The sequence below is a fragment of the Mytilus trossulus genome, chromosome 1 (genome assembly GCF_036588685.1).
Source record: "Mytilus trossulus isolate FHL-02 chromosome 1, PNRI_Mtr1.1.1.hap1, whole genome shotgun sequence".
Lineage (NCBI taxonomy): Eukaryota > Metazoa > Mollusca > Bivalvia > Mytilida > Mytilidae > Mytilus > Mytilus trossulus.
The window spans coordinates 96,941,655-96,967,491 of record NC_086373.1 but is presented as its reverse complement, the minus strand read 5'-3'; the positions used below and the strand labels follow the sequence as shown (position 1 = coordinate 96,967,491).

General features: G+C 31.6%; 1 protein-coding gene across 5 annotated transcripts in view; it reads left to right on the top strand.

The window, feature by feature from the left end:
* The window catches only part of LOC134692134 (uncharacterized), a 56,595-nt gene extending 32,475 nt beyond the window's left edge, over positions 1-24,120 (top strand). For 2 of the 5 annotated variants that reach the window (XM_063552590.1, XM_063552583.1), the window contains 20 exons: positions 2,329-2,535; positions 3,084-3,303; positions 3,860-3,967; positions 4,600-4,676; positions 6,111-6,261; positions 7,568-7,844; positions 8,715-8,971; positions 11,774-11,893; positions 12,652-12,807; positions 13,473-13,589; positions 13,940-14,113; positions 14,833-15,066; positions 15,748-15,834; positions 17,080-17,166; positions 18,896-18,991; positions 19,166-19,273; positions 21,079-21,234; positions 21,941-22,033; positions 22,579-22,722; positions 23,622-24,118. In XM_063552590.1, coding sequence (XP_063408660.1) covers positions 2,329-2,535; positions 3,084-3,303; positions 3,860-3,967; positions 4,600-4,676; positions 6,111-6,261; positions 7,568-7,844; positions 8,715-8,971; positions 11,774-11,893; positions 12,652-12,807; positions 13,473-13,589; positions 13,940-14,113; positions 14,833-15,066; positions 15,748-15,834; positions 17,080-17,166; positions 18,896-18,991; positions 19,166-19,273; positions 21,079-21,234; positions 21,941-22,033; positions 22,579-22,722; positions 23,622-23,663 — 2,911 coding nt within the window. In that variant the 3' untranslated portion in view covers positions 23,664-24,118. Of the gene's footprint in view, positions 1-2,328; positions 2,536-3,083; positions 3,304-3,859; positions 3,968-4,599; positions 4,677-6,110; positions 6,262-7,567; positions 7,845-8,714; positions 8,972-11,773; positions 11,894-12,651; positions 12,808-13,472; positions 13,590-13,939; positions 14,114-14,832; positions 15,067-15,747; positions 15,835-17,079; positions 17,167-18,895; positions 18,992-19,165; positions 19,274-21,078; positions 21,235-21,940; positions 22,034-22,578; positions 22,723-23,621 lie in introns of all 5 variants that reach the window. The other 3 variants (XM_063552573.1, XM_063552564.1, XM_063552596.1) reach the window with 3 other exon arrangements.
* The last annotated feature ends 1,717 nt before the right edge of the window (positions 24,121-25,837 follow it).

Sequence of the window (25,837 nt, the reverse complement as noted above, 5' to 3'; positions counted from 1 at the left end):
AGTAACATATAACCACAGTCAGATAATTGGTTTAAACTGTCATTGAAAATTAAGGGTATACTTGATAGGGACAGAAATTTAACCTCAGAACTTGCCACCTTTGAACACTGTAAAGAGTTGTTGCAATAGTTATGAAAGTGCAGAGTGTTGCACTCTCTCTACATAAGGCATCTAAATGAATGCATCCATTCTGATTGGACATAGGTGCCAGTTTATACATCCTGCATAGCCATACCACCACACTACATTAGCAAGCTTATTACTGCTGTTCCAAAAAAGACCAAGGAATTGGTGTAATGATAAAAGTGCATCACTGCTATAACCATATTGAGGATTATGCTATCTCACTAAATGTGATGTGGGTCTACAATCACAATTTTCTAGTACTCTAATCCGTAATATCAATATTCACTTTAAAAATTTGGTTTCCTCAAATATTTGTTTCTTTAAAAGATACAGTTATAGTCACAACATAATGTTCAAATAAATGAAACCATACTCAACTCATTTAAGAACCTGTAAATTCTACACTTTTATAGAAAAACACATAAAGCTTCTAAAATAACATATATGTTGCACTTGTATTGAAACTAGTTATGTCACATACATTTAAAAAAGGCCATAGAGTATTTATTTTTTGTTTGAAATTATTGAAAAGTCAAAATAGAGGTAAACAAATGGAGGATAATTATGATTCACTCATTGGTAATGTTTTCATAAATATGATTTTGGAAACAGAGGCTATTCACTCATTTAGCTCACCTGGTCACAAGGCCACATGAGCTAATGTCATTACTGGGCATCCATTGTTATAAACTTTTACAAGAATCTTCCCCTGAAACTCCTGAAACTATTGAAATAATTTCAACCAATCTTGGATTGATTGATCATTATTGTATATAGTTTGAAGATTGTTTATATTTTTATTTTTTTTGCCTATTTAAAAACTTGAAAAATATTTGCATTAATAGAAACTTATAATAAAAGACAAATAATAAACAACACAAGTTCTACAAAATGATAATATGACTGAAACCTATGAGTGACTCCATAACTACTTATTGCCCATTTTGTTTTACTATGCATATTATATCAAGACTTATAGATCCTGTTAGGGGATTCATTATTATTCATTGAATATCAATTTCCATGGGGTTTTGTGGGATCAGATAAACTGCGAATTCAAAAGTGCAAGGAATTACAAATTTTCTATAGGCTTTATATGCAAAGATTGAAAAAATCACAAAATCAAATATCTATGAAAATGCAATTTTCCATAAATGAGTTGGTAGAAACTTTAAACTGGAAAAATAATCATGAATACAAGATCTACAAAAAATTTAATGTCACAAACAATCAGCAATACAAGACATCAAAAATGCCAGCATGACTAAAACCAATTTGGATGGCTCCTCAATTATCAAGTATAAAAGACAGATACTAACTGTAAAAGCAAATATGATTAGCAGTTCTAGATAAACAAGAAAGCTGATATCACAAACCTATGGATGATTCCTAATAGAAGTTTTTGCCCTTTAAAACAATTTTTTGGCTGAAATTTGATTTTACAAATGCTCTTAAAAATTTTTGGGTATAGAAAAAACTGTAAAAAGCAAAAGCTTCAAAAATGCCAACATTGCTAAAACCATTGGATGACTTTTTAAGGAGTTATTTCCCTTGAATTACAATTTTTGACCCTTTGGACAGACCAGGAGTGGTATTTCTTGAATGATGCCTTATGACTGTTATCAATAATATTGTTCTCCAATTTTTATGCCAAACCTATGATAGTTAGAGGTTGCTATGTTTTCTTATTTATGACTATTCATCATTCAGGACATGTTTCATTTCATTTGATTTGATTTTAGTGTTTTAACATCACTTTTAAGCACCACATTTAGGCTAATTTGTGGCGGCCAGTTTTTATTAATAGTGTGCCCGGAGAATACCACAGACATTCGATAGGAAAACTGAAATCATAGTCAATTAATTTAGGACAGAAGTGGAATTGCTAGAATAATGATGTCAATAATATAAACTCAGGTTTTAATGTCCTACCTACAATAGTTCATCTATCTCGTTGTCTGTCCCATATCAGTTTTAATGTTTTGGTAAAAGCAGTTTGTGCATTGTCACAGCAACTTTCAACTTAGTAAATCTGTTCATAACTTAAACGCTATATCGGGTAATTGACAGTTTTACTGTAAAAAGAAAAAATGAAAGAAAAACAAAACTTACCAAACATATATGCTTATCTTAAAAATAAGATGCCCCCAAAAAGAAGCAAAACAGGAAAAGAATATTTCTGATACTTTTGTTTTCTTTCAGTGCTGGTTTTATGATATTTTACGACTTTGTACTGAACTTGGACCCAAGAACCACAGCATGTCGTTTGATAGTGGGCCTGCATGGTACAGGACAGTCCATAGGAGAACCTACAGTCCTCCCAACTGTTTACACAGAACCTGCCACTAGAGCAGTGGGCACTTCAGGAGGTGCTAATGCTGTAATAGGAGCTAGGCAACCTGTTCCCAAGTAAGTATCACATGGAAGTTGGTAATTAAGTAATCAATGTCAGTCTGTCCATCCGTCTGTTCGTCAAATCAGTTTTCCACCCTTTTTGTCTTTGTGCTTGAAGATATTGATTTGTTTATTGGTGTATTTTTTTATCATGACTAGTGACAGACCAAGTTCAAATTTTGTTCTGATCTGATGAATTTTGTGTAAAGTAATAGTCCTATGACTTGAAAAATTCACTTAAATAATCATTTTTCCACACTTTTTTGTATTATGCTTGAAGATATTGACCTGGTCAAGTTGGCATTTTTTCCAGTATAATGAATCTTTAACCTGTAGGGGACTATGTCTTGCCTTGCAATACTTTCATGATGAGGGTAGAGCAATATAGATTAATGCACACTTGAAAGGAATTTAACCTGACAATTATATCTTAATGTAATAAGATCTAGATCTAGAGACTATGGAATAACAATTGTTCATCATGTGCTTGTTTATATTGTTAATGTTATATTCTTCAGATGCAGGTGGTCTAACATTGATTTATATGATGTTATATTTTTCAGGTGTCCAGCTGACTCAGATTTAGGTGTTGTAGTAGAGTTACAGTTGTCAGGTGGTCCTGCATCAGAGTATGACAAACATAGTTTGATAACTCGTGCCTGGGTTAAAGTGCCATTGTTTGATAATGATGCAAAACTTATAGCAGGAAAATTCAGGATTCCATTTAGAAATGTACCAATCAAACCATTCCTTCATGCCAGTGAACTACAGAAATTAGAAAAGGTTTGTCAGTTATCTCCCCTTAACTACCAATCAAACCATTCCTTCATGCCAGTGAACTACAGAAATTAGAAAAGGTTTGTCAGTTATCTCCCCCTAACTACCAATCAAACCATTCCTTCATGCTAGTGAACTACAGAAATTAGAAAAGGTTTGTCAGTGATCTCCCCTGTAGTGACAGAAACTATTCAGATAAAACTTTATCAGTTACAGACTTCATATTGAATACAGGAAAAATATAAATAATGAAACTAAAGTGACTTCCTGATATAGGGACTCCTCTCTTAGAGTTTTACCCCACAGAATGGATGGAAAATTCTTGACTTATTTGTCACAGAGGATTGTTATTATTATGAAATGCAATTGAAAAAAAACAAAGGTTCTGTAGTATGAAAAAATATGAATTACACTCATTGTGCCTAATTGTATTATCAGATTCACTCTGCTTTACTTGACTGACAAATGTTATTGTTGTACAATGAATTGTCTCCACTATTAAGGTTGCATGAATTTTATATATACTATCAGTTTGACATGTCAGAGTTCTTGTCTATTTTAGTTTGACGATGCTGAGTTATATTATCGTATCGTCAACATGAGAGATTCTGAAGTTCAGTCACTATTGAATATATCTGCCTCTAATCATCAACAATATAACCAACCTACTGTAAGTACAAATGGTTTACCAAACTACTTTTAATGTAACTCTTGACATTAGATATATTTTACTTTATAAAATATTGCATGTCATATTTGCTTTCAAATTTTTTCAGTCAAGGCATTTTATAAATGTATATATTATATTTTATTGAAAGATGAACTTAATTTGTTTTAATTCTATTGTGTTTAAAAGATTCAAATGATTTCATAATAAAGCAAATATTTACTATTGATGATCGATTTTTAGTTAGACACAGATAGTATTTAGTACTGCACATTTCTTTCCTTTCTTAAGCAACTTTTTAAGGGACACAACTATTGCTCCCTTTCAGTTTAAGGAAAATGAATTATTAGATAATTTGTCAATACACAAGACAAATGTGTATTTTCTATCAATTGTGATTTCTCTTCAATATATTTTGCATTGAGAGATTGAGCTCATCTGAAAATTTATTTCATGAACACTAATGAATTAGACTAGCATAGTTTACAGTATGTCAATTTGTATGTTGCTTTATTTTAAAGTGGAATAAAACTGCACTGCAGAAAATTTAAATCTCTTCACTTATCTATGAATTTGTAGCCTTCTGCTGTTACATTTTTTGTTCCTACCAAGGTAAAAACTTTGTTTTATTTCAGATTCCATCGTTGTATAAATCACCAACACCGGTACAAAACCCTCCTCCCCCTCCTAGTATTGGATCTAGAATGTCCAGGTAATGTCAGGGTCAACTATACATAGATTTCAACTTTCATTTTCTACTTTCTCTTTGTAGTATCAGGACCCTGCTCCTATCTGCATGTTCTGCTTTGGGAATACTTAAAAATCAACTTTTCTCTGGTGTTGGGTGTAAACTCACATTTTAAGTATAAATGTTTTTCTAAATTATAGCAAAAGGAAATGAAGAACTGAAAAGGAGGAGGGTTTTTGGTGCTACAATATGTTACATTATTTATTAAGAAAGCCTGAAGATTTTGGTTGTGATTTGAAGTAGTATAATGTATATACACTGGTAGAAATAAAGTTTTGGTGCTTATTTCAGAGCACTTTTTGTAGTAATTATACTTACTTGAATTGCTATATACTTAAAAGCTAATGAAAATGGTTTACTGGTATATATAACATTTAGACTTGACGTCATTTGAGGCATTGATGCTATATATTCTTACTTTCTTTCCAGCATTCAGTTGTTAATTTTTCATATGGATAAAAGGAAATCTGGCTTAGTAACTGAAATCTGCACTAATCTTACAAAACAGCTTAAATCTAAGTCTTTTATTTAAATGTTATTGGTACATTTTAAGGATGTCAGAGTTGATATTTTGTTTTTGGTTTTCTTGACAGTCTGTCAGGCAAAATTAGTTTGAAATTGCTTTTAGGGTTTGTAACTGACTGAATTGTAAATGTTGATTGTTTTGGGGTAAATATAGCATGAAAAATCTATATTTTCGAAAGATTTAATCTACCTTTGATAGCTCATACAAAATATTACAGTGAAGTGATCCTTATTTAAATACTATTCAGTCAAATTCATGTAATTTAGAGATGAAATGTTATAATTTGATATTTAAAAGTTACAATGATGTGCATTTGAATAACTATACTTGTCAAGAAAACTTTTTTTTTATTAAAAATAACATAAGTAATGCATGGTGTATATTCTGTTATTAGAATAGGTTTAACTTCCAATGTGCAATTAAAAACAAAGGGAGAAAACTCTAACTTAAATTTTTAATTTGACTAGCAAACTACAAATCAATGTTTTATTTAAAGATTCACAAAATTGCGAAATGAAAAAATCTTAAAGAGTTCACAAGCACTTTGATTTTTGCATATTACCTATACTGTTGCTTCATTTTTAGTATCATGGGCACCAATTTTCATGGATTGTAGAAAAATTGCATTATGTGGATAATTTAATTTCGTGGTTTTGGCAAAGTCTGCATGCATACATTTCTTTAATAAATTTGTCCCCAAGAAGTCCACGAAAAATTAGTATTCAACTAAAAATTAAAGAACCAGTAGTATTTACATGAATAAACCAATGTCTCTTCAATTTACAAAATTATTTACTATTTTTTCATTGATAAACCGTTGTCAAATGCTACTTTTGTGTGAATATTAATGGTGTATCATTGTAATTTTATAGCCGAGAACTGCGCTTACCTTCTATAACCCCAACGGGGGCACCTTTGCTCCCCAGGGATACAACAATAGGATTCCAGGTTGACAGAGTGAAGAAGGCAGAGTTTGGGGAGGGGAAAGTTAGAGTTACAGCATATTATGCTTCCACTGGAAAGGTAATACATTAAATTACAATAGAAATCAAATGTAGTTTTACAAGAGAATTTGTTCAAAAGTTTCTAAGTATTTTGTGCATTTCATAATGCATCTTTGGTGATATTCAGATTTAATTTTGATTCAAAATTGATGCACCTGCCTTAACATTTAACGAGTAAATCATGATAATTTCTGCTAGTTTTATTCATGCATGACTAATGTGTTGCATATTGCTGCTCTTTTTATGACTATTATGTACAGGGCTTATGACATTTGCACCAATTTATAACTGTAAATTTTACAGTTTTAACAAAGTTTTCATTTCCAACAATTTATACTGATTAGATGAGATTCAATTAAAATAATTACCTTCACTAAGGTTAATAGAAAGGCAGCAGGTAAATAGTGTTCAATGAGCATATATATAGAGAATAATACATGACAAAATCCGTATCATATGTCGTATCATCCCGAGACATCAATATCAGCCCAAGGGCCTTTAGGGCCGAGGGATGATATTGGTCGAGGGTGATACGGCATGTGATATGGATTTTGCCATGTATTATACGCTTTATCATATATTTCAACAGAAGAGTATTATATTATATGAACATTTTTCTGATCCATAGCACTGGGTTACCTTCAGTTCTGTTTTTGTCTTGTTTCAAAGCCATAAAATAACTGCTCAATTATTTATACGAAGCACCTGGGTTACCTTACAATTTGCGTGCTGTTATTTTAAAAATATTTTGTTTATTTTTGTATTTTTTATAGTTGCATTTAGTATATGAAAACTTGATGTTCGTGACGTCACATACAATATGAAAACTTGACGTTCGTGACTGATGTTACATACCAAACAATGACATCATTTAAAAAAATTACCTATTTTGAGGAAATTTTTTCTTAAGCCAAAAAAACCCAAAAAAACTGACTTTAAAAAAAAAAGGTATGCAATACGGATTTGACCATGCGATACGGGGTATGCGATACAGGTTTTGCTATGCGATACGGGGTATGCGATACAGGGTAGGTGATACAGACTGGAAAAACGAACCTTTATTAGATATACAAAATAGCTGTATTTTGTACTAAATATATGATAAATATATTTATGTTCATGTAATATGTATATCTATAGCCATACATAAGGACCTCTTTGATTGAATGATGAGATAAGATGGAGCTTTTGCACTCTCAGACAAACTTAATAAATAATTTTAGTTATATCAATATATTTTTAAGTTTTTCTTGACTTGTAGTGTTAGTTCTTTTTTTTTTTTTCTTTTTTTTTTTTTATAAATATTTTTATTATCTATTTTGCAGGTTGTACAATCATCCACTAGTCCTGTTACATGTAGTACTACAGCTGTTAAATCAAACTTTAAATATGGCTTCCATGTCTTTGGACAGCAGGAAGCTACCTTTAATAATGTAGATATGCAGGGGGATATGATTTTAATTGCACGTTTTTATTTACGTAAACGACAAGATATTGTTACAGATGATATTATTTTACATGATCAACAACATGATGCCACACTTTATGATGAGGAAACACTTGTTGCTTGGACTGCAGTTCCTTTAGTGATGTCTACAGAAGGTAAACATAGAATTCTATAAAATCTATTCCTGCAAGTGGTCAAATGGCAAACATGTAATTTTGAGGATTTTTCTTCCATTTTCTGACCAGCAAGATGCTAGTCTGGGATAATCATGTGCTTTGATTATTAGGGCCTGCGTACTCAGTGGTCCTAATTTAAATTATCATCCAAATACCCTCTATGGATTCTTAGATGACGTTTGTTTAGAGTTCATGGCAACCATTGCAAAAGTTGTGTATGATTGTCCTTTAATAGTTTGTAACTAAAGGTATGTAAAACTAACCATAACACCAAAAAAGTCATTATTATGATAATTTGAAGGCTGAGGTAAAAAAATCCTCCAATAAGGTCTAATTAAACTGTAGCAACACCCTTTTTAAACAAAATATTAAACTCACATCAACATCTTATATCAATATTTCTTTTTTGGGAAGTTGATAGCTAATTTTATATCTGCCTATTTTTACACAGGGGAAAAGCCTGGAAAATTTGAAAGGCCTAACACAAATATATATAGGTTTATTCAGTAAATGTAGTGTTGATTTGTCTCAAAGAGCTATAAATTTTAGTTCAAAGTGATGACAGGTGCTAGATAAGTTAGATTTTTCTTTAAGAATTAATAGTTTATATATTTAATGTTATACTGTGGATTCATTTATTTTCGTGGGTATCAATTTTTGTTGATTGATGAAAACCAGTATTTTCGTGGATATCTAATTTCGTGGTTTTGCCAATATCTGCATACAAAGCCTATAGAAAATATGTAATTTGTTGAACATTTGAATTCGTGGTTTACCTGTACCCACGAAAACCACGAAAATTGGTATCCAACGAATAATAATGAATTCACAGTATACTGTATATTGTAGATTTGTCTTTGAGGACCAGAAGGAATTTCAATCCCAATACAATGAACATAAACACAGGAACTCACACCCTCAAATTATTCTACCCACCAGTACCTGACAGTACTCAGATACCATTTGACAATAGACCTTACAAAAGTGATTGGACCCGGTATGGCAAAGCATCTCTCAGACTCCACATTTTCCAAGGTCAGCCACGCCCAGGTTCATTGACCCCAAGTGAGGAGTCAGCAGAAGATGGAGAGGAAGTTTTACCTGAGGTAGGGAAATTTCTTACCTGAGGTTAGGTTTCTTTATTTCTATTTATACTGCCTTATAATGAAGTATTGTCAGTGCACATTTATGGTCAAGGTTCCATCAAATAAAAAAAAAAACATCAGCAATTAATTTTTGAAACTAATTTATCAGGTCATTTTACCAAATGTACAGTAGCAAATATTTCATGCTTACACCAGGCAAAAATCTATATTAACAACTAAACCAATAGAGACATTCCTCCAGGTGTGCTGGCAAGGATGAAGGTTAGGAATTTGACTGTTGATAGAAAACGAGGGTATATTGGATGGAAGCTTGTGGCAGGTTTTTTTAAATATGCAAAGAGTAGGTCACTCACCCTACATGATGTATCAGATGTAAGGTCTCCATTTAGACCAGACGTGGCAATGTATTTATACATTCTACACAGCTAAATGGAGCCCTTCTTCATCATTAGTTCTTCTGATGGATGGAAAAAGTTCAGGGATGACCAATGTCACCATGTCTCTTCACTAAAGTAATTTCTTGGGATGTTCAACATTTTTGATGTTTTCATATTTATAGTCTTCATTTATAATAGTCACATTACATATTGTGACTGCCCTATACCATCACTTTTCAGCCATTGTAGACATAAGCCGGAGAAGAAACTAATTTCATCATCAAGTGCCAAACACCAATTTTTTTTGCCATACTGTTTAAATAAAACTGCAGTTAGCATCAACTTGAAAAATTTATTTTAATAAAAGTAAGTATTGTTTGCATGAGCAACCATTATGTCAATTGGAGTAACATTTTTTGTTTTTTTGGCCAATTGTTATATTTAATGGTCATACAATGTAAATTAGCACTGCATTATAAAATTAAAACAAAAATATAAAACAATCTTTCTAACCCTGATACAAGTTAGTTAGTTACAACCTATCTGTCAGAACAGTGGTTTAAATTTTCAATAGCTGCATTTCAGTGAAAAATTGATACTTAGTTATTTACAAAAAGGTAAAATTGCATGTAATATAGATTTTATTGATTATCTCCCTTGAATTGGGATAGATTTTATATATGGTTAAGTTTTTACTTATACCTATTTATTGATTTAAGATTTTGGTGCAATATTTTAAACGTAGTAAATGGTAGAGATCCCAGGTCACAAATAATGATTGTTTTTGTTGCAATATTGAAAAAATGCAAATATAAAAAATAGATTAAACCTACAGTAAGTAGACTCATGTTTTTTCTACTTATTATAAAATTTACCCTTTTCAGTCATAATAATAATAATAATAATACAATTATTTGGTCTTGTCAAAGGTATATGTCCTTTGAACTCATATCTTGTTATGGCTATGTGATTACATCAGATGCTTGTTTCATTTTGATAAGGTATTATGATAGGCTAACTGCAATTTTCAAGTTATTCCTTACCTAACTGCATTATTCAATAAAATTTATCAATCATGATGACACCAGGTCCCACAATAAAGTGAACAAGTAAAATAAGTAAAAATTTGATAAAAATCTTATTTTCATGATCCTAGCTAAAAAATGTAATTATAAGTATTGAATGCTTCCTTTTTGTAACGTCACAGGGATGTAAAAAGCGTTGACCGTGCACACATTTTTAGTATAAAGCGCGGAATGTACTTTGGTCAACGCTTTCACACCTCAATAAAGTTACAAACAGAAACATTGAAATCTTAGATAATGGTAATAATGTTAGGGGGTCATTAAAAACATATTTAATAGGTAGGTGTTGTTATAAATATATCTGTATCTATGATATGAACCATACAGAGTCTTTTAGCATCTTGGTAATGTGATGCTATAATCTTAAATGTGATGCTATCTGAAGTGGTGTTCTTATCAATCATGTTATAGATGTAATGCTATAATTTTCAGAAACAAGATATTTCTATTTTTCCTGTTTACCAGGATGCTAATAAAAATATCTGGGTAGAACACTGCAAACCACTGTGGTACATTGCACTTTAGACAAAGTAAAATAAAAGATCCTTCCTCCCTGTATGGAAGTGCATTAATACCACCATTATTGAGATCCTTTGATTTTGGGACATTTGTATACTTGTCTAGGACAAAACGTAAATCCTGTATGAATTTTAAGAATTAGATATGAGTTTTTTAGTTTGCCAGTTAACACTTTAAACATTTCTGGTTTTATGTCCCCTTTGCGACGCAATGTGGGGGGAACATAGAAATACTGTACGTCCTTCCATATAGTCTTGTTAGCACTCTCACTTGCAAAATTCCTGACAGATTTTTATAAAATTTATATCATAGATTTATATCAGCAATGTCTCATATGAGTTTAAAGAGAAATGGCCCTTGGAAACATTAATTATAAGGAAAATTGAATTATAAGGGCACTCATATGTACAATTATTGCCATATTTTTATGAAGTTTTATTGTTGGTTTATATCAGCAATGTATCCAACAAGTTTGAAAATCAGAGCAGATAAATTATTTTTTAAATAATTGTGCCCCTTACAAATATAAACTGTATGCAAATATTCATTGTGAGCACTCTGACATGTACAATTTTTGCCAGATTTTCACTAAATTCATATCAATGGTTTACAACAGTGATGTCTTGATGAATAAATGAGTTATGCCCCTTGGAAATATTGAATATATTTGAAATAGCTCTCAATTCTTCAACTCTCAAAAATAATTTTAAAATGTATTAAAGAACAAACAAACAATAACCTTTTTATTAATTTTTTGACCTTGGACAGATAAAATATGCAGGAGACATTAGAACTCTGTTTTATATCTTTTTATTTTATAGTTTGCCTGGTTACCATTAGACAGAAAGACACCACCCAAAGAACCATTTTTAATTGGAGATGGATTTGATTTATATATAGATGGATGTAGATTTCTTCCAGATTCTGTCACTTTTTCAAAAGTAAGTAGATATAGATAAATAGTAGTTCATTGTGTTAAGAAATATGTATCCCATTAGGAAAAATTATTGCATTTCTGTAAACCTTAAATAAATTTGAGGACAGAAATGGGGAATGTGTCAAAGAGACAACAACCCGAACATAGAGAAGAAAACAGCCAATGGCCACCAATGGGTCTTCAACACAGGGTAAAAATCCCACTCCCAGGGGCATGCTCCAGCTGGCCCTTTAACAAAAATGTGTACTAGTTCAGTAATAATGGACGTCATACTAAACTTTGAAATATATATGAATCAAATAAAATGAAAACATCATATAAGAATAACAAAGGCCAGAAGCTCCTTACTTGGGACAGGTGTAAAAATATGGCAGGGTTAAACATGTTTTGTAAGGTCTCAACCCTACCCTACACATCTAGCCAATGTAGAAAAACAAACACATAGCAATATGCACAGTTAAACTCAGCTCACAAGAAGTCTGAGTCCAAAGTTAAAATAGGTGACAAAAGAAACTAAGCAGAATAATAATGATACATAAATTATAATGACTACTAGCAGTTACTGACATTCCAGCTAGGCTTTTACTTTCAATAAACCATAATGTTTATTTGTTTTTTACTCCATATGGTGCAGTGGTGTTATATAATGTATTGAAGTTGCCACCCTATTTAAACTAAGTACCATGAAATTGATACATTTTTGTACTACCGTAAATTCCTTTTTTTGTGCTTTTATTAAAGGATAGAACTGATTATTTTCAGGTTGCTGGACGAGTTTTGGACAGGAAATATGGTGTATTTGGTAAAGATATAAACACAACAGTAAAACTGGACAGTGATATATACAATCCTGTTTACGAAAACAAAATAGAGTTCAGAGAATCAAACATTCCACCATCAGCTACACTCTTATTGAAAGTAAGTGGCCAGTAGATTATCATTTCATATATATATAAATACAGTAAAACCTTATAAAGTTGGGATACAAAAACAAAATAGAGTTCAGAGAATCAAACATTCCACCATCAGCTACACTCTTATTGAAGGTCAGTGGCCAGTAGATTATCATTTCAAAGTGGGGTTAAAGTTTAGGGTTTAAACAAATTTACTTATATGTGCTATAGTATAAAGGTTTAGTTGAAATGCAGGATGAAAAAAACACAAAATAAAGATAAAATAAAATGTCCAGCAAGTTTGCTTTTTTTTTTTCTTACTTCAACTGATTTATTTAATTTTCATTTGATGCATGAAGTTTGTATGTGTTGAATAGAAAAAAGTGTTCAAACAAATATTTTATATTATTTTTTGATTTGTTTATACAAGGGAGATAATTTACTCTTCAATTACCCTTCACAGAGATACTTGATCAAGTGTATGTTTTTTTAAATAATGGTTGTTATATACAAGACGTCATAGTTTATTTCTTTGAATTTGAAATTTAATAGACAGTTATAACAGAACATTCAGTATGATAAATTAAATAACACAAATCTGAGAGGGGGATAGTGCAGATTGCTTCCTTAAGAAATTTTTTTCAACTGTTGCTCATAGTTTTAGGAATAATGTTTTTTTTTACATTTTAGATTTATACGTTGGACAATTTTTACAAGTCCTTATCAGTAGTAGGATATGCCACATTGAATATATTTGTTGAATCTGGTACAGAAAGACAACCAACAGTTGACCAACCAGGACTTCAGGTAAAATAAAAAATCTTGTTATTTTATGTTCTAGTCGCTTGACAGGGTTCAACTGGGGCGACATAAGTGTTGCCGTGTGTTCATATCAGAAAGTCATGTCTGAATGTCTGAAGTAGAAACTTTTTATTTTAAGGTTAATTTATAACTTTCTACTTTAAAAAAAAATCATAATCATAACTGTAATAGAATAACTGTCACATTTGGTATCATTTGATACAATTGAAAGTATTGGCATTAATATTGCTGAGGCTTTTATTTTTTAGAAAAGATCGTAACATATTCAAGCATTTGAAAAAATTCTAATTTGAAGGATAAAGGGAAACTGTAATATGTTTTCATTATACTTTCAGATATCACTAAATGAAGGAGCACATCAGTTAAGGCTATATAGTCAGGGACCAAATGGTGTTGATCCACTCTCAGAAAGTAGTCTCAGGGATGCTAATATTAGAATTGTACCATGTGCCTCAGCTCTAGTCAGACTAACAAGAGTACCCAAAGGTTCTACAGGGAAAGCTTTAGAGGTTAGTTAATATGTATTCAGTAAATCAGAAAAACATGGGTTATTTTTTTATAATTTATGACTTTTCTTCATGATTCTACAAGTATCAACATATATTTATATTGTGGCACAATAAACAGGCAAATGAAATAGAAAAAAGCATTATAAGTATTCTATGAACTAACACTTAGAAATCTATGGATTAAGTATAGTAATAACATTTTCATTAATATAGTTATAGTAGTGCAAGAAATATATATGAGCATACATATGGTATGGTATAACAGTATACAGATAATTTCAAATGCTCATATACATAAATGTTAAATTTAATTAATGACATTAGCCCAGGGGTTCCAGTACAAGTTGTGTTCTTCCACACTTAAGTATTTTGAAGAAATATGTTTTTCTGAAATCAAGTTTTCTTTTATGTAGTTTTGAAGACCTTATATATTAGGTTTTATATCTTGCATCTTACATCTGTAAAAACATGTTTATATAACTACTATGTATATAAACTTTTGAGTTTTTTTAATTTGTAGTTATGCACTTATATTGTATTATTGACAGTAGACATATTGACCACAAATCAGATATAACATTTATAGACTTTTAAAAATTATAATTATTATCCCTGACCCTTATACAAAAACTTAATTGCTAACTTATAAATATAATAATATGAACAAAAGCCTACGAGTCGACTGTTTCATGTTGTAATAACTTATTACTATTTTTCAGCAAAGTAAAGTACCAGAGACAGATTGGTTAAGACTTGGACTCCACATTCCCAGACCTAGGTACACTGACCGTATTTACTATTCATCTAAATGTTTACCTACAAAAGGAGAGAGCCGCTTGTTCCACTCAATGATGAAAAGACCATCAATGCCCATGAGAGAGGCTGTTGCTAAACTGGCCAAAGCTAAAGAAAGTTTCTATAGGAGTGATAAAAATATTGAGGAATACATCAGGGTAAAGTTATAAAATTTCCTTCCTTAAAAAATCTACATTCTGATGAAGTCATGAGTAAGGTTGTATCTAAGTTAGTGAAAGCTTTAAAAAACAATATCTTATGTTTCCAACCTGACACCTTAAAACCCGACTGATTGGACAGAACATTTTTTTATTATGCCCCACCTACGATAGTAGAGGGGCATTATGTTTTCTGGATTGTGCCTCTGTTCGTTCGTTTGTCCGTCCGTTCGTCCCACTCCAGGTTAAAGTTTTTGGTCGAGGTAGTTTTTGATGAAGCTGAAGTCCAATCAATTTGAAACTTAGTACACTTGTTGCTTATGATATGATCTTTCTAATTTTGAAGCCAAATTAGACATTTGACCCCAATTTCACGGTCCACTGAACATGGAAAATGATAGTGTGAGTGGGGCATCCGTGTACTTAGGACACATTCTTGTATTTATATATTTTGCTATGAACTTGTAATATTTCAATTGTAAAATAATTTCTGAACCTGCAGTTTAAAGTGCATGTCAATATTTACTGACAAATCTTCTGTGATCCAATGATTGACTTCTTCAAATGTGATTGGCAAAAACCATAATACATGTACCTTCAAAATATTAACAGGATGTCTTCCTTATATCAAAGGATAGCATAATAACTCACCATAATGAAACTTTGATTTTGTTGTTTCAGAACAAGCTTACGAAAGGCCAGGACAATAAAGCTATAGACCAGGATCTGACTTACATCTGTCAGTATAATCCAAAGAGTGGCGTTAAAGTAAGTCGTTATTATATGGTATTCAACTTATACTAATATCTGATTATTTTTATATGATTCAAGAGAGAAAAAAACACTGAATGGGACCCAATGAAAACTGGACAAATGAAAACATTTGTGAGGTTAGATATAGATTCCCTTGCTGTTGCTGTTAACTTTAATTCCCTTGTTTAAGCTCATGTGGAAATTCACAAATGTAACAAATTTGTAATTTTATTGGAAAATAGAAAGACAATGTGTTTTGCCCATAAGTTAGTTCAGAAAACATGATTGAAAAGGACTACAATGGTTCTGTTGTTAATTAACTACCACTTATTTGTGGTAAAAATAATTTGTAACTTACTGGATGAGTATTGCATAAATCAAATTTCCAATGGAAGAAAACACAGTTAAACAATAATACCAATACATTTTTAACTGGATTTTTGTGTTAGTCAGGCAGGCGGCAACCACATGTTGTGTGAGAATTAACTCATGAACTGTTCAATTTAAGTTTTTAAAATTTTAATACGTTGTTACTGACAACAAAATGGAGGTTAAGTTCAATAATGATGATTTTGACTCTTACGGTTCTGGAGTTATGGTTTTTGAAAGATTGAAAAATGTTGTTTCCAATCCTGTCCATGCATTAACTCATGAACTATTCAACCAAAGTTTTTAAAATTTTATTATGATGTTACTGATAACAAAATGGAGGTCAAGTTAAAAAATGACGATTTTGACTTTATGGTTCCGAAGATATGGTTCTTGAAAGATTAAAAAATGTTTTTTCCAGTCCTGTTCATGCATTTACTCATGATCAGTTCAACCAAAGCTTTTCAAATTTTAATATGTTGTTACTGATGACAAAATGGAGGTCAAGTTTGATATTGATGATTTTCACTTTAACTGTGCATCAGTTATGGTTCTTGTGATATTGAAAAATGCCAGGACAGGAATAAGTATTTATAAATCCGGTTTGCTGTCGCTCTGACAGCCTCTTGTTATATATTATGTTGAATTTCAGTAGATACAAACAGAGACTATAAGAAGTTAAAATTCTTCTCTTCTGTAAAACAGTTCTGCACAATCTTATCCATTAAACAGAGATCACAGCCTTGCATGATGATGTTTCAACAAATTAAAACCATTACCTCACAATATTTTCCACCGTTGGGTTGACTCATTAGGGTAAACTCTATACATCCATTTCTTCATAGAAAATGATTACATTGCATAATGTGTTTTTTTTCTTCTCTAATTTAGATTGCAGTAGACAGTGCTTTAAATCTACCATGGACAAATTTTACACATGCACACATCTGTCTTAATCCACCAGGAGCGTTCTATATGGTGAGTACAAAGTTTATATTCACTGGAAGCTTTCTATATGGTGAGTACAAAGTTTATTCACTGGAAGCTTTCTATATGGTGAGTACAAAGTTTATATTCACTGGAAGCTTTCTATATGGTGAGTACAAAGTTTATATTCACTGGAAGCTTTCTATATGGTGAGTACAAAGTTTATTCACTGGAAGCTTTCTATATGGTGAGTACAAAGTTTATATTCACTGGAAGCTTTGGTTAGGTAGAAAAGCTGTTTACAAAGTAACTTTATTGCTAGAAAAAAATCACAAATTGAAGGTTTTTGTCTCGCCTTGACGGAGTCAAAAAGCGAGACATAACAACAACAACAACAACAACAATACTTTATTTTAAGAGGGTTACACAGTTAGCTATATAACTAATCTTTCCTGAGGCCCTCGTAATGAAAAATCAAACAAAACACAAACATATACTAGTACATTGCATACATACATTAGCATAAAAAGTCAAGTGTGATAATAATGTTCAATACAACTTGATAAAATGTGAGGAAAAAATAAACATGATGACATGATCAGTTTTTAATATTATTTATACAGCTAGGTTGATTTCAATAAATGATCTGTTATTTTGTATTTGAAAGAATTAATATTTGTAATATTTCTTAACGGTATTGGCAAATTATTCCACAAGAATGGTCCAGAATACATAAAAGATTTTTTGAATAATTCTGTTTTTGGTTTAGGGAGTATGAGGTGACAAAGGTATGCTGTTTCCGGCGTCGGCGACTGCGTTGGCGTCAACAATGTATTAGTTTGTGATTAGCTCAGTTTTATGGGGAACCACTAGTGGTATGTCAATGATAATTGGTATGCAGATGTACCATTGCCACATCTCATTGCCATGGAGATTATTTGGCTCCGCCCCCTCAGTCATGGTCTATTGACAATGAATGGTTTGCTTACTTTACATGTATTAGTTTGTGATTAGGTCAGTTTATGGAGATCCACTTGTGGTACGTCAATGATAATTGATATGCAGATGTATTACCATTGCCACATCTCATTGCCATGGAGATTTTTATGTTCCGCCCCCTCAGTCATGGTCTATTGACTTTGAATGGTTTGCTTACTGTACATGTATTACTTTGTGATTAGGTCAGTTTATGGAGATCCACTTGTGGTATGTACATCAATGATAATTGGTATGCAGATGTATTAGCATTGTCACATCTCATTGCCATGGAGATTATTTGGCTCCGCCCCCTCAGTCATGGTCTATTAACTTGTGTAAGATGTTAAGGTATTGCTATTTTGATTTCAACATTTTCATAATCAAAATTACAAAAAGGCGAGACATATCTCAGTGATAACAGTTTATTGTTATGAACTTTATTAGTGCTGTATTTGTTTTTTATGCCCCACCTACGATAGAGGAGGGGCATTATGTTTTCTGGTCTGTGGGTCTGTTTGTCCATTCATTCGTTCGCCTGTCCAGTTTCAGGTTAAAGTTTTTGGTCGAGGTAGTTTTTGATAAAGTTGAAGTCCAATCAGCCTGAAACTCAGTATAGATGTTCCTTTTTATATGATCTAGTCAATTTTAAAGTCAAATTAGAGTTCTGACCACAACTTCACGGTCCACTGAACATAGAAAAGTGGGACATCCATGTACTGGGGACACATCCTTGTGTAATTAAATAATGACTTTAAAGTACCTTTTGTTCATCTGATCTTTTAATTCTTTTCTCTATTTATAGGGAGCACCGCATGCAGCCTATGATAAACTAACATTTACAGAGTTATTGGACCTGAAGAGTACCAACACATCACCTACATGGAAAGATGGCTTCAAGGTAAATAAGCTTTATTAAGAATATATCTGAATCATCATACAAAGCGAATAAAACCAATTGTATGAATAAAATTTTGAATGTACGAAGATGAAAAGAATAAATTCTGATGATATATTTTAGCTGCTATTATGTAATTTAATTTAAATTTGACTGACAAGTTCATTTTATTTGCAGCATTTTCCAAGAAGATCTTTCCATAGATTCCTTTGTGCCATTATACATCTACAAGAAGTTCAAGTTACCATAGCAAGAGAAAACTACAAATATGGTTTGCTGGAACAGGTATACATAATTTATTATTATGATATCATTTTATTGAAAAGCTGTTTTTGTCAATTCTTGTTAGAACGAAAATGAATGAGATATGGATGGGAAAATGTCAAATAAAGAACCGAGATTGTAACAACATTGAAAATTAATAAACAAAAACTTAATTTTTAAAAGAGCAAAGACCTTTATGAAGTGCAATTAAACAGACATTTAGAAGAATATAAACCCCACCACATTTTGGCTCCTGTCCCAAGTCAGGAGTTTCTGGTCTTTGTTAGTCTTGTATTATTTTAATTTTAGTTTCTTGTGTACAACTTGGAATTTAGTATGGCTTTCATTATCACTGAACTAGTATATATTTGTTTAGAGGCAAGCTGAAAGATGCCTCTGGGTGTGGGAATTTCTCGTTACATTGAAGACCTGTTGGTGACCTTCTGCTGTTGTTTTTAGCTCACCGGGCCCGAAGGGCCAAGTGAGCTTTTCTCATCACTTCGCGTCCGTCGTCCGGCGTTAACTTTTACAAAAATCTTCTCCTCTGATACTACTGGGCCAAATTAAACCAAACTTGGCCACAATCATCATTGATGTATCTAGTTTAAAGTTTGTGTTTTTTGACCCGGCCAACCATCCAAGATGGTCGCCATGGCTAAAAATAGAACATAGGGGTAAAATGCAGTTTTTGGCTTATAACTCAAAGACCAAAGCATTTAGAGGTAAAATTGTTTATCAGGTCAAGATCTATCTGCCCTGAAATTTTCAGATGAATGAGACAACCCATTGTTGGGTTGCTGCCCCTAAATTGGTAATTTTAAGGAAATTTTACTGTTTTTGGTTATTATCTTGAATATTATTATAGATGGAGATAAACTGTAAACAGCAATAATGTTCAGCAAAGTAAGATTTACAAATAAGTCACATGACCAAAATGGTCAGTTGACCCCTTTAGGAGTTATTGCCCTTTATAGTAAATTTTTAACCATTTTTCGTAAATCTCCATGATCTTTTACAAAAATCTTCTCCTCTGAAACTACGGGGCCAAATTAATCCAAACTTGGCCACAATCATCATTGATGTATCTTGTTTAAAAACTGTTTTTTTTTTACCGGCCAACCAACCAAGATGGCCGCCACAGCTAAAAATAGAACATGGAGGTTAAATGCAGTTTTTGGTTATTACTCAAAAACCAAAGCATTTAGAGCAAATCTGACAAAGGGTAAAATTGTTTATCTGGTCAAGATCTATCTGCCCTGAAATTTTAAGATGAATGGGACAACTCGTTGTTAGAGTGCTGCTCCTAAATTGGTAATTTTAAGGAAATTTTGCTGTTTTTGGTTATTATCTTGAATATTATTATAGATAGAGATAAACTGTAAACAGCAATAATGTACAGCAATTTAAGACTCAATAATAAGTCAAAATGACCAAAATGTTCAATTGACCCCCTAAGAAGTTATTGTCCTTTATAATCAATTTTTAACAATTTTCATAAAATTTGTAATTTTTTACTAACATTTTCCACTGAAACTACACGGACAAGTTCATTAAAGATAGAGATAATTGTAAGCAGCAAGAATTTTCAGTAAAGTAAGATGTACAAACACATCATAATCACCTAAACACAATTTTGTCATGAACTGTCTGCTTCCTTTGTTTAATACACATATACCAAGGTGAGCGTAGTCTAGTTTCTATGGTCGGGTTGTTGTCTCTTTGATACATTCCCCATTTCCATTCTCAATTTTATTGTTAATTGATTTTATACACTCATGAAATTAAAAATAAGAAATAATCATGTTGAAATTGATATTACATTGCAGGCATGGACAGCAGTCCAGTTATTTGTAGATAAATATGCCTACACCACGACCTTCCAACTACCTCTGTTCCAAGGAGCACCAACTCCTCAAATGTTGAAACAATTAGCTAGAGAGCCATGTAGGGACTGGATGGAGAGAAATATTAGGAATAATACTGTAAGTGGTAAAAATATATAGCTAGGGAATAGAAATATCAGGAATAATATCTTATGTGCTCCTGCAGATCCTAAGAATAATATACTTGGTTACAATAACACCAATAATATACCAAATATGCACGGGTAATTGAAGTTATGTAAATTACATATGGAGATATCTATACATTTTTTAAAACAGGAAAGTATACAAAAACAAGCATTCAGTGAGTATTGCATGGCAATACATAGTCCGCTACCAGTTAAAAATTCTTTATAAAGGAACGAAATTCTAACTCGTCATGATGTAAACCACATAAAATAACAAACAAACCTACCACTAAATTCTTCAAACAGTTTACTAAAGAAAAGGAAAAATATCTGAAATGTCATTTATCTTAATACAATGTCTTTTACAAATCTTTTAAAAAATGAGTTATTTTCCTTTGAACAAGCTAAAATCGTGAAAATTGAACCTTGACCTGCAACTTATCATGATAAAACAATACACCAAATATCAATTCAATATCTTCAAGCATGAGGAAAAAGTCTGGAAAATTGATTTGCCGGACTTGAAGACAATCAGACAGACATAGTGCAAAGCTCAAGTCCCCATTTGTCTACGTCGGTTGATGACTAATAAAACATCTTCAATTAACATGCTTAAAAAAATGGTTAATTTATATACGACATTCTGTTATTGTGACCAATACCTTTGTAATTTTCAGATTTATCTACTAGAGGGAGCCTCTGTATTTGTGAGGGCATCAGATGGCAGAAGAGATGATGAACTGGCTGGTAATGTGGCTGTCAGTAAACTGGTATGTAATGTCAGATTATTACTACACTTCATTTACAGAATAGGATATTTACAACAGTGGTTACTTGATAAAGATTCAGGGGAGAGGGGGTCTCAACTTATAAATTTTGGTTCAGACATCTATCAGGGGTTGGGGAAACACCCCCTTTTTATATATATGATTTATGCGATAATCCCTACACGTTCATATATTTCATTTGTAAAATCCCAACCAATTTATATTTTCCCTACTACCATGACATCTTATTTCAGAACAAGGGAGATGAACATGTATGCACCCATTGATATACGCTCATTCCAAAAATGTACCCTAACCAGTGCCAAGTCTGTGTATGCCTATATAGAAAGAGAGACAGTGTTCAAAATTTGGTTAAATTCTATTACATTTAAAACATTGGAATTGAAGTATTTTATTTGAAAAGGTACCAATCTGACAATTTTGTATAAGTCTTCCAATAGTTAAATCAAAATGTGCCTGTAAAAGAAATCACTATAGTCTGTTTCTAAAATGTTTTAACATTGGCTGTTTTTTTCTTTTTTCTGTAGGTTGAAGTAAATACAGATTATATTCCTGCCCAACTTGAGGCTGATTATACCAGAGAAAGACCAGGCAAGGTGTTAGAGTCACTTGTTCCACCAGGCAAAGCACCAGATCAGTTTAATGACAGTCTAGCTATTAAGTTTAAAAATGTAAGTGTAGCAAATTTTAGAAGAAATAGTTACTCCAGGAGGAGTTGTTCATAAGCTTACTATTTTGAATAAGCCATCGAGTATCAAATATAAAATTTTATGAATGAGAAAAATAAAATAATCTTATTACCTGTCAATAATTCAAGTAGTTAGATTCTCTCACAAAACAATTGGAAGAATGAATGAGGTCCAAAGAATAGAAAAGAAAATCATTTTTCAGTTTTCAATTATTCACAAAGATCTATACTACAGCATGTCAAACTCTAAATCGTGACATGTCTGGAAAAGTTGTGAATCAATTTAACAGGCTACTAAAGATCTGACTGAATGCCAGCCACTGACAAAGTTTCTGACTTAGGACAGGCATTTTAAAACATGGGCAGTTAAACTATTTCAAGTAGACTTTTTATGTCAATCAGTGGAATAAAAAGGTGTGAAGAGGAACATACAGTAAAAGGCACAAATCTATAAAATAATCTTTACAAGCAGAAAAGCACAGGTACAAGCTAATTTAATAAATATATAGATATTGTATCCATTCTTGCAGCACTAGTGCATACCTGCCAACACAATAAAAATTATTGTTCCATATTTTGAACTTTTTCAAAGGTAGACAATTGTGATCAACGAATTAAAGGCAGTGTTTCTCATTATCACATTAATAAATAAGCAAACCAAAATCATTGTTTCTCGTGATTACTGGCCCTTATAAACATGCAAAAATTGGAATTTGTTTAAAAGAACTTTTGAGTTGTATTCCTCTGCCTGTATGTCAGAATTATTAAAATCGTGATCATAGCAGATGAATTTTGATCATGATAATGTGAGCGGTAGAATTCCTATGATCACATTTCTAAGCTTTTAATTAAGAATTTAAACATGTAACATTAATTTTCCAGTTGGTGTACAAATTATATGAAGATGATAAAGTCAACAAGTGAGATTTACCAAAGATCAATATACACCAATGGTCTTCCATGACAGACAAATTTACCATAGATCAACATATACCAATGGGCTTCCATGATAGGCAAATCACCATAGATCAACATACTTCTATGACAGTTCTACATACTGTAGAAACATTAATTATCGTGGGGTCAAAATTTTGTGGTTTTGTCTCTATATAAGATTTCATGGGGATTTAATTTCGTGGTTTCCAGCAAATGGAAGTGATATTATGTTTAGGTTAAATATTCGTGGGGGTTTTATTTTCGTGGGTATATTTTTTCCACGAAATAAACGAAATTAAATCCTCCACGAAAATTTCTGCTTTTACAGTATATAACTAGAAATCTTCCACAAATCCTCTGTAGATTATTTACAAAGCAGAATGACAATTTATACTTATATAAATAAAAAAGGTTGGTATGGTCACCATTACTAAGCTTAGTATGTATTGTGGGGTTCATTTAACAAAAGTTTACATGATACATAACCAGTGTAACCTTATAATCCTGGCAAAAAAAAAAAGTTGATTGATATGTAAAATAATTGATATCTTGTTCTCTTTAAGTTACCATTGAACACTGTAAATTTTAGTTTATATTGACATTATTTATTAATTTAAGATTGTACAACCTTTCCAGTGGATAAGACTACTTGTGTATAAATAAAAGATTATGTGTAGATTAATTTTAGTATGCAATATATTGTTGTGTTCACCAGAAAACTAATGTTTCAGCCTAACCCAAAACTGTGAGAGTCGTAGTCTTTTAGAGGCATCAAAATGTCTGTATTTTATTCTGTATACATATATCCTTATGTTAACATTCTCGTGTACATATTTTTCTGTTTAACATTCCATGTTTATGTATTTTTCTGTTTTACATTCCATGTTTATGTATTTTTTGTATTCAAACGTATATTTTGTTATGTTTTCATTCACTTTTTGTTGTGTCTATAAAGCGATCACTACTGGGTTGTCACTCACTCCAAGTCAATCATATCTAGTTTAGCAATTCAGTAGGGAAAAAACAATATTTTTTTGATTATTTCCATAAAAAAATAATGTTTGGGGATTTCAATGCTGTTTTTAATATGATTGTAGAAATTTACTCTTTTTTTACAATATAATAGTCCAAGTTATGGCTATGTTAACTTCTTTTTAAACAGTCTGCAACAAAAAAACTGTAGTGTAACTTGTGATTTTTGGCTATTTTTTCCCTCCAATATATATTCCAAATAGCATATATACAAAAATATTTGTTCATTTCATTATTGATTAATTCTATTGGGTCTTAGATGACTAGTATACTATTTCATGTATCACTAGTAATTGTAGTAAGGTTGAGTAACGGTTCCTATTATCCAATATTTTTCATCTAATTTGTGTTGTGCTGTACATGTGTTAAAAGTTTTATACATTTTGCAGTGATATTGTCCATTTAAATGTATTTTTTTTTAACCAAATTTATGAATCCATCCATTATTAAAATCTGGTAAATAGAATTATTTATTTGTTACTCTAGTTTTTAAATTTTTCATTTTAATTTTTGCTTACTTTGCTTTTACCAAATTAAATGCCATACTTAAAGCTTTATATTTGTACAAATATTTATTATACAATAGACTGCCGTCCATCTTAATTAACATTGATAATATTTACAATAAAGCAAATAAAAAAGACATTTTATATTAGTTTAATATGGCCAATTTGAATTTCATAGATTGTTGGGTTTTAAATTGTTTGTTGGTACATGTATACCTAGAATATGGAATGTTGTTTATATTGATCAAGTAGATATAGGAAGATGTGGTGTGAGTGCCAATGAGATAACTCTCCATCCAAGTCACAATTTGTAAAAGTAAACCATTATAGGTCAAAGAACGGCCTTCAATAGGAGCCTTGGATCACACCAAACAACAAGCTAAAAGGGTCCCAAAATTACTAGTGTAAACCATTCAAACGGGAAAACCAACGGTCTAATCTATATAAAAAAACGAGAAACACGTGTAAACGACATAAACAAACGACAACTACTGTACATTAATGTCTGCATTAGCCTCAGTTTTGATAGACATTGGGTTTTACTCCAGTCATTAAAGGCAGAATGCACTGGGTCTATCGCATAAGATTGGCGGTTAGAGGAGCATGCCTTAAAGAATTAATGAA